This window comes from Vigna radiata, chromosome 4 (assembly GCF_000741045.1).
Source record: "Vigna radiata var. radiata cultivar VC1973A chromosome 4, Vradiata_ver6, whole genome shotgun sequence".
Taxonomy (NCBI): Eukaryota; Viridiplantae; Streptophyta; class Magnoliopsida; order Fabales; family Fabaceae; genus Vigna; species Vigna radiata.
The window spans coordinates 12,335,386-12,345,801 of record NC_028354.1 but is presented as its reverse complement, the minus strand read 5'-3'; the positions used below and the strand labels follow the sequence as shown (position 1 = coordinate 12,345,801).

Genomic DNA, 10,416 nt, shown 5'->3' with positions numbered 1-10,416 from the left:
CATCGGAATCAGTTTCTCCTTCGCCAGAAAACCAATGCATCCCTCAAATCATCGCTAACAAATCAGTTATCCACCAAAACACTATATTATTAGAAACATAGCATAAGAGTGGAGCAAGATAAATTAGATAGATATTGAGGAGTAAGCGTAACTATTCAACGTAAGTGAAAACCAATGAACTTTCTAAAATCATCACTGCATCTATAATTAATTTATAATTTGTTACACATGTGGCATAAATCCGACGTAATTAACTAATTAGCATTTTGACTTAAACTAAATATTCATTTCCTTGTAGTGAATAAATATATAAAATTAAATTAAAGAGAAAGTTATTAAAAAAATTCAAAAGGTTAAGGAATATTCATAATGAACTCAACTCAAATTTGAAAATTTTGAATTAATCAATACATATATTTATGCTTACGAAGAAGATGTATAACTAATTAAAGGTTTCAAAAGAAGAAAAATTCAAAATCACGTACATCACTCTTTTAATGCGATTATATCTACATCACTTTCAGAAATTTTGCTTCATTTATAAATTTCCTTAATCCATCCTTTCGACAGGTTCTAAACTTCTACAAACAGATAATAAACGTTTTATTAATTTAGTATTTTTAATGAATACTAACAAATTATTAGAAATATATAGAAAAAAAAAAAAAACCCTAATACATATTTGATGAATGAGTCCTGATTGGCTACTAGAGCATGCATAAATTGACTAATAAAGAAAAGTACAAAAGAAGACTTCCTATATAAAGGTGACGCATGTTAATACCTAATCACAATCAAAAACCTCTCTCTATCTATTCTATACTTCAAATTTCTACTTAGAGTTTTCCATATTACAATCATGGATACTACTCTTTTCTCCATGAACAAACCAACCTTCAAAATTCGCTTTTTCTTATTCTTATGCTTCTTCATTGGGATAGTTTCATCCCAATTGTCCTCTGATTTTTACTCCACAACCTGTCCTAATGCACTTTCAACCATTAAGAGTGGAGTCGATTCTGCAGTTAGCAATGAAGCTCGTATGGGAGCATCCCTCCTACGTCTCCATTTCCATGATTGCTTTGTTCAAGCAAGTCAACTTACCCCTCATCAATCTTCTTGTTTATGTTTTTCTAGCTTATAATTTCATGTTCCTCATGCATACACACACGCATGCATGTTTTTATCACAGAAAAAACCTTGAATTATCTGACAGTGCTAAGAAAAAGGAAACCATGATAGTTGAAAATTCGTAGCAGACTTCGTAGGTAGTTTTTTTCCCAATAAGTTAGTAGGTAATCACCAAGTCAGCGTAGAATCTTCTCTCTTAAAACCATATATAACTGGATTATATAAAGTATTATAATTATATAGATGTCTGCAACAATATCTAGCTACGTTAACAGGTTAATACTTACATGATTAATGACTGTATTAAGATGTAGTTTTCCATTAGCAGAAAAGTGACATGTTTGTTCATAATTTGATTTGCTCAGGGATGTGATGCCTCAGTGCTATTAAACGATACATCAAGTTTCACAGGTGAACAATCAGCAGGACCCAACGTGAATTCCATAAGGGGTTTTGGTGTAATAGACAGCATTAAGTCTGAGTTGGAAAGCTTGTGCCCTGGTGTTGTTTCTTGTGCTGATATTCTCGCTGTAGCAGCAAGAGACTCAGTCGTTGCTGTGAGTCATATATATCATAACCCTAGATAATAAAAATACAACTTTTTTTTCTTTTAATTAAGTTTATAATTTTCAATAACATTTAATTAATAAAGTTATGCACTAATATTGAAATATGTGTCTTAGCTTGGTGGACAAAGTTGGACAGTGCAACTGGGTAGAAGAGACTCAAGGACAGCAAATTTAGATGCTGCAAACTCAGACTTACCTGGTTTTACTTTCAGTCTACAGCAACTTATCGATTCTTTCTCAAAAAAAGATTTCACCACAGAAGAAATGGTTACCCTGTCAGGTATATATACAATAATATATTATTTTGGACCAAACATATTTATAACCTACGAACATACAACATTTATTCCACATAAAAATATTATCAAACACCATTTTGAGTATAAAACACGTTACACCTTTTGAACAGTGAAAGATTTCATTATATATAGTTATAGGAAAAACTTCTTTTAACAACACTTTTTTAACAACTTTTTGACAACGCATACGTGGCAGCTTGTGATTGATCCGTTTTAAATACTTTTTAAACATAAATTCAAATAGACCAATAAAATGATGACACGTGTCCCGTTGTCAAAAATGTTGTCAAAAAGTGTTGTCAAAATATCATTGTCCATAGTTATAATAACTACTTTTACCATGCACTTCATATGTTCTTCCATTTTCTAATACAATTTCAGGAGGGCACACAATTGGGCAAGCTAGTTGTTCAACTTTCAGAACAAGGATTTACAACGACACCAACATAGATTCCTCGTTTGCAACATCGTTGCAAGCAAATTGTCCTAGCGTTGGTGGTGACCGAAATTTGGCTCCTCTTGACAGCTCCCCGACCACCTTTGACAATGCTTACTTCCAAGATCTGCAGAGCCAAAAGGGTCTCTTGCACTCAGATCAAGAGCTTTTCAATGGAGGATCCACTGATTCTCAAGTAAATGGCTATGTCAGCAACCCTTCAAGTTTTCAAACTGATTTTGCCAATGCAATGGTGAAAATGGGGAACCTTGGTCCACTGCTCACTGGGTCAAGTGGCGAAATCAGGACCAACTGCTGGAAGACCAATTAAAATATTGGGCCTTTTTGTACCAATTATTGTCACTATTTTTAATGCTATGTAATATATATAGCACTTAAGGGAAAACAATATGTTTCCCAAATTGTAATGTCAATTTTATAATTAATATGAATCATCAATGTTTAGTTTTGTTTAATTTTGACTGGATTATATCTATCATACGGTTTGGTTCAACAAAACAATAATTTGATAACTACCGAGAAAAAGGTTGCCTATTTTTGTTCTTAATATTGGAATTTTCTTCCCTTGTTTGAATTTTAATTAGTTTAGTTGCTTTAGATTGATAAAAGTTTTCACTTTAGTCTTTTTAAAGTGTTTATATAATCAATTTTCTACAATGACAGTGTTAAGTTTGACTTATATGAACTAACCAAATTAATATAATAAATCGATAAAGAGACGAATTTCATCTATCAGAAACATTTTAAGTATCAAAACAAAACTTTAGACTTAAAGTACCAAACTGAAATAAAATAAACGATCAAAAAATTAATATTTGCTCCAACTTGCAAAATAATTTTTCAACTGAAACTAAATGCATGTTTAGACGGCCTTAAAAGTTTGCCTTCATTCCATAACAATTTTAACAAGAATAAAAATATAATATCTTTGTAAATTATGTTAATGATACGAAATATGTGTTTGTGGTTTTTCTTAACATGTTTCTGAGAAGATCGTATAGGAAGTTAAAATTGTAAGTAGTACTAAAGATTAAAAGTGTTGAATCTAATCAAATCCGACCTTAGCTCAGTTGGTAGAGCGGAGGACTGTAGTTTGTAAATCAAATAGCCATCCTTAGGTCGCTGGTTCGAATCCGGCAGGTCGGAATTCTTTTAATTTTAGTTCCATTTTTACATTACTTGTAAGATTTTTCTTAAAATTTCTTTTTTCAGCATAAATGATTCTTATAATCTCTTCTCATTTTTTAAATAATCTTTTTTAATTTAAACTTAGTATATTAACATTGTATTTAATAATATAGTTTATTTATTATCTTTATTGATAAAGAATTCACATAAATTAAAAATAATATATAAAATAAAAGCAAATATCATTTTATATAAGTTGATATTTTTACAACTAATTAATCTTAAAAATTTCACTTTCTTATTATAATCTTTTGGAATAAATCATAACATGTGGTTTCCAAAAATATTTTATCTTGGTGTTGCTATTAGGACAAACATCTGAACTGATATCTCCACTATTTTATTCTTATATTTTATTTCAGCTTTAATTAAAACTGCAAATATATACAGAGAAGTCGTAGGTTGTTCCGTTGTTTCCTTTTAACATATATGTGTTACCTTAAATACAAAAGGTCCCATGGTTTTGTATTATATCACCTAAGAAAATTTATGTGTGCAATAGAATTTGTGAACGCGTATTCTTCTTACCAGAAAAACAAAGAAAATAATAAATACAGCATCTCATAAAAAAGTATGAAAATATTGTGGCAGCCATGCATGCATTGTATTAATACAGATGCATGATGCTTTCCTTTGTCGGAGTAGATGGCTCCACTATACCCAAACAAGAAACAAATCCAAACGTAAATTAATGTTGCCCCAAACATTATCCATATACACGAACCACATTCTAAACCATACATATCATCATCTTCTCTTTGCAACCCGTGAAAATCTAACCCAGACTGGAAAAGGAGGGAACTTGGTAATGAACAGTGTTGCTTTCCAGTCACATGGATCAGGAAAAATAATTTAATTAATAATATATTGACAAAAAAAAGGCTGTAATATATAGCAAAGATTAAATTAAGAGGAGAAAATCTGATTGGAAGGAAATTAAACTATATATAGGAAAGAAAAAGAAATCAATATTACCATATGTTTTCAAGTAATTGTTCAAAAACTTAAATTTGAAAAGTAACTTATCTCATGTGGTCATCTCGAAGATCAAGATATAGACCGTCGCAAATTAAAGGTCGAGATAGATAAGTATAGATCTATGGTCGAGACAAGTCATTCTGAATCAAAGATTGAAATGAGATGATCAAGACTAATGATCGAGATAGACCATCTCGAGTCAAAGGTCGAGAAAATCTAGTCTGGATCAAAGGTTGAGATGAATCTATCGTGTTAATGGTCGACATGAATTATTCCAGGACAAATGTCAAGACGGGCCATTTCAGGTCGAATGTCAAGATGGACTGTCTTAGGCCAAAGATTGAGACGAGTTGTTCTGAGCCAAGACGAGTGAGCCAACATTAAAGGTCGATACAAACTGTTATGGGTCTAAATTTGAGACAGACTATCTTAGGTCGAGACAAGCTTGTTTGGGCCGAAGGTTGAGATGGATTGTTTTAGGACGAAGGTTGAGATGAGACATCTTGTACTGAAGGTCAAAACGGATTGTCACAAAAATTATGATAAGCTAGTTCGGGCCAAAGGTGGAGACAAGCCCACATAGCCAAAGTTTGAGATGTGACATATGTTAAAGGTTAAGATGAGCCAGCCAAGGTCGAAGTTCAAAATTGGTTGTTCTGGATAGAAAGTCGAGATAGACCATATGGGATCGAAGGTTAAGAAGAGTCGTTTCAAACCAAAAACTACGACAGATAGACTCGAGCTGAGATTGGAACAAACCAAATTGTGTTAAAGGCATATATGGGCTATTGTCTGCTAAAGGTTGAGACAAATAGGCTTGAGTCAAATACTAAGAAGATTTATATAGGACTTAAAGGCGAGACAAGCTATTATGAGCTAAAGGTCGAGATGGGTATGCTCAGATCAAAGGCCAAAACTTCCTGACTAAAGATGAAGGTAGAGATTAGATGACCCGAATTGTCTTGAATCGAAGATTGAGACTGGTTTCTTGAAACAAAAATTGTGATGGTTCATCTTAAAAAAATTCGTGATAAATTATTCTAAACCGAAAGTTGACATACACTTACTCAAAAAGAATATCAAATATAGATTTGTATTGAAGTTTTGAGTTTTATACTTATTATTATCTATATATATATAATAATACATTTGAAAAGATTATGTTTTTTCATGTTTAAAAAAACACCCATAAACTAACCCTCACTCATAATATTTTTGTGAGTATTTGAATCCTATACATTTTTAACAGAGAAGTTTTTTTATCTGTGCGCTTTGTTAGGTCCAATCCCATTAGGGTCAGGGCATTAGCAATCATCGAAGTTTGAAGCAGATATTAAGATAAGCAACCTTGGTCCGCTAACCGGTAACGATGGTCAGAACAACCAAATGTTACAAAATGTTACCATGTGAGTTTTGGTTCAAGGCTACACTTGCAATATTATATGGTGGGATAAAATATTTCCTTTAATTAATATTATGTTTTGTTACTTATCATATATCTTCAATTTAATGCTTTTGATTTTTCAAAACTATATGGACCGAATATTATGTAAAGGTGATTACAAATTCCATTTGAAACCCAGATTTTATCTTATAATATGATGTAGATGATTGGTAAGTATTAATGTGTCAATGTAATTGGATATGTAACTTTCCATATTAATAATATCTATGTTACTTTTATATAATAAAACATTTTATGAAATTTTGGAACGAGAAAAATATATGCTGGTTGTTGGTTAGATTTTATGGTTGGATTTTGTAATATAATATATTATAAATGTATTTTAATTTAGGTAAAGTACATAACTTGATACTAAAAAAATGGATTTTTTTCTACAAATAAAATATGTACGTAATGCATAAAATTCACAGGTAATTATATATTATCTACGGATTATATATGGAAAAAAACGTCATCTAAAAAATAGGTGTAGGTAAATTTAAATGCAGAAAAAAATTGATAAATAATATTATATATGTAATTATTTCATAAAAAATTAAATTTATAAAAAAATTACATACAAATTATTTTATATATAGTAAGTAAATAATATATGAAATAATTCGCATGTAAATAATACCGTAGTGTGTGTATTTTACGAGATAATGCGTAGGTAATGTTAAATGAGTTACATACTCATTATTCCATATTATTTCATTTGAATTTGTCCATGGTATATTTTCAAATTAAAAGATATGCTTTTGTTTTATTTCCAAATTCTTTAATATTCTCTACAATGAAATTTAAATTGAATGAAATAAAATTTGACCGACTACACATCATTGACACTAGTTTTGATATCAAAACTTCACTCAATTCAAATTTAAATATAAACAACATAAAATTCAAATGAAAAAGAATAATATTTAATAAAAAAAACAAATATCGACAATTCATAATCGAAATTGAAACTCCAATAAAATATAATCCAAATCAAGTAAGAAAATATAATATAAAAGTTGTAACATAAGTACAAAAGTCTCCTCAACACTCCTTGCCATTTGTATTGTTCATACTAATTCTTTGCTTCAGGAAATCAAGTAGCATATGATTGGACATACCTCTTTTTGATTCACATATAATTGTCACTTTATCTTGTATAAATCACATTTCACTATAAGTCACGGAAATATATTTAGTAATATTATATTAATTTAAAGGATAATGATATTTAGACAGCATTTGAACATTGATTACGTGTCAATCTGTGATTGGTCAAAAAATACTCTACAATAATCAATCTGTGATTGGTCAAAAATTACTCCACAATAATGTTTATGATTATTATTATTGATTGTGGAGTAATTTTTGATCCATCACATATTGATACGTAATCCATGTTCAAATGTTGTCAAAAAAAATGTTATCTAAATATCATTATCCTAATTTAAAAGGTAAATATCATCAAGCTTCATTCGTAAAGGAATCAAGTTATACCATTTGTTGTATTTAATATAAGCATCACTTTATATTCAAAAGGTAAATGTTAAAAGAGATTTTAATATTATCTCATAAATGATAAAATCATAAGTAATAACTATAATTCCAATCCACAATTTTGTATACATTTATTTATTTTAATTTCTTTTAAATTAATTTTATAGTTCCTTCAAGGAATGAGTTAAAATCAGAATTTGGTTCTATAAGATACAGAAAATTCAGAACCATTTAATTCAATACTTTTGTGTGGCTTTTTGGTTGGAGTATCTAAGTATTTTGCCTCAACTTAATTAGGTGGGGACCTTAAACAACAATAGATGGGTTGTCAAATCTCAAACCTTTATTTCTACTTTAGGAGGGAATCAAACCTCTTTCTTCAATAAATTTAAAGAATTAATATATTTTAACATTTTTCTTAACAACTTTTTATTATCACAATACGTGTCACTGTATTATTTTATTAATTTGTTTAATTTATTTTAAAAAAAATATTTAAAACAGAGAAACCATAAACTATTTCTAAACATTATTAAAATATTATAAAAAATTGTTAAAAAAGCTTTTTCATTATAAATACATCAACTACTCTTCCTTTAAATGTAAAAACATGTCCTATGATTTCTTTATTACATAAAGAAGAAACAAAATTAAAATATATATACATATAAAATAATAATAATAATAATAATAATAATAATAATAATAATATTAATAACATGATAGCTTAAAACCACTTTAAAATTGTTAACCCGTTTTTATATATAATTTTAATTCTATGCTTAAAAGGAAAAGAAAATATGAAATTAAAAAAATATTTTTTCTTCTTTTTTTCATTTAAATTTTAATGTTTTATCTTTATTTTTCTTTCCTCTTAAAAAAAGGAACATAGCATTCGAGACATAGAAATAGATTATTATTTTTTTAAAATGATTAATAATTTGAATTCTAATTATCATATTAGTTATTGAATAAATTATAATTGGAAAAGGGATATCCAAATGTGAGTTATTCCTCTGAAACCAGTATAGCATATTAGAAATTATTAGATGGTCTTATACTACCCTTTTTTTTATCAGCAAAGGTCTTAAACTATAACCATTTTACTTTTAGCTTAATAACTTAAATATATATATCAGTTACAAATTTGTCGAGATAAGGAAACAGATGGTGTTCATACTAATAATTTCCTAATTGCTTTCTTTTTTCTTCATCTATCTATTATGAAATGTTCATTTTTTTAGGTGGAAAAATAATTAAATATACAATATATTCACAACCACATATATATACATACATACATATATCTATAATAGATGGATAGAAAGAGTTATGGATATTATAGGTAGAGACATGTTCACTGTGTCAAAAGTACAAATCAATAAACGAACCACAGTAAACAACAACCAAATGGAAAAAGTATTCAAGTATAGCAGAAAAATTATGAGTAGAGAGCAGAAACAACTGAAATGCTGCATATATACATTGCTGCAATGCATTAATTTCAGCTGATTTTATATATAATATATATGCTGCAAGAATGGTCCATGGGCTCGTGGGCAACCTGGACAAGTCAAGTCAGTTCCTCTGCCGACAGACTAGATTAATGAATATGGATAAAACTGGTGTTTGGTTGTTGGCTATTCCTTAATCTTTTCCTTTCTGGCAACAAGAGTTTCTTACCATTTTTTTTGCATCCTATCTATTTCATCCTTAGATATATATTTACTTTTACCATGAAACTCTTAAGGCTAAAAATATTTAAATATTCAGCTTTTACGAATAAATACAATACTATTTAAATAGGAAAAAAGTTTTAAAGAACAATGGTTGTGATTGTAGTGTAAAGATATATATTTCAGACCACCATATTCCAAACTGATATTGAAACTGCTGCAACTCATTTGCATCTGCTTTTTAAGTTATATATGACAACATATATAAGCTATCCTAATTAAATTTCCTAGAAAAATAACTAACGACATACAAAAAGTACTTACTGTTGGCGTATCTGACATATATAACAGACTCAAACGAATTTCCATAGCAAAGTTTCACCCTTTAGTAATTTATTGCAGAAAAGCCATATATATATATATATATATATATATATATATATACACACAGAGACGTATATTCCTCTGTGACTAAGGATATTTTGTATGAGAATCCGTGAGACACGAGAAAAGTTGAAGCAAAAAGGTAGTGCTAATACACAATTTCGTCCTTTACCAACACGACACTACCACAAACGAAGCTACTTGAAACGGATATCATTTCAAACGCAGTTGAATTCGTCAGCTACTCCGGCCAATTTAATAGCATGATAGTTACTTTTAACTGAACGTGCTTTTTGAAATGAATAAACACTTTGAGAAAGACAAACTGAGAAGTAGTTGATAGGATACGAATATTGGCCTTATTTGGGAAGACAAAAACAAAATACAAGATTTCTTTTTTATTTTGTCCAAGATTGATGTTTCTTCTGTTCTCATCCGTTTAGCCTTCTGAAAGGACAACATATGCATATATAAAAGCTCTCATGCATCATGCAGCTATAGAAAAATCTTCAAATTTTCTGTTACATACCGATTTGCCTACAAATCAGAATGCTGTATTTGACCCGACTCAAACTCATAATATGTGTCAAATTTGTGTAAAAACAAAAGCGGTGTTAAAGAAACATTTTCGTAAAACAAACTACTTACTGTCAGAAAGCAGTAACAAAAATCAAATTAACAATAAGCCATGGATGATAGTGTTGTTTGTTCTTACTTAAAACTAAGGTCCATGATATTTTGCCGCGTTCTAAAAACAAAGAGACATGCTTTTAACTGCATTACGTGTTTAACA

The 10,416-nt window shown here is 29.3% G+C and overlaps 1 protein-coding gene and 1 non-coding gene across 2 annotated transcripts; both read left to right on the top strand.

Annotated features, from left to right (window-relative positions):
• Positions 1–838: 838 nt before the first annotated feature.
• On the top strand, positions 839–2,766 carry LOC106758861 (cationic peroxidase 1). Its single transcript, XM_014641861.2, has 4 exons — positions 839–1,090; positions 1,497–1,688; positions 1,815–1,980; positions 2,381–2,766. Exons 1-4 carry the CDS (start codon positions 860–862, stop codon positions 2,764–2,766), a joined length of 975 nt encoding a protein of 324 aa, XP_014497347.1. The 5' UTR covers positions 839–859.
• Positions 2,767–3,511: 745 nt separating this feature from the next.
• On the top strand, positions 3,512–3,602 carry TRNAY-GUA. Its single transcript is given in 2 exon segments — positions 3,512–3,548; positions 3,567–3,602. It is a non-coding gene; the product is annotated as a tRNA-Tyr (tRNA).
• Positions 3,603–10,416: the final 6,814 nt, after the last annotated feature.

Coding starts and splice junctions, on each gene's coding strand:
- LOC106758861 (XM_014641861.2), top strand. CDS start 860: ATGGATACTACTCTTTTCTCCATGAACAAACCAACCTTCAAAATTCGC. Junction 1,091..1,496: donor TCCATGATTGCTTTGTTCAA/GCAAGTCAACTT, acceptor TGATTTGCTCAG/GGATGTGATGCCTCAGTGCT. Junction 1,981..2,380: donor AGAAATGGTTACCCTGTCAG/GTATATATACAA, acceptor ATACAATTTCAG/GAGGGCACACAATTGGGCAA.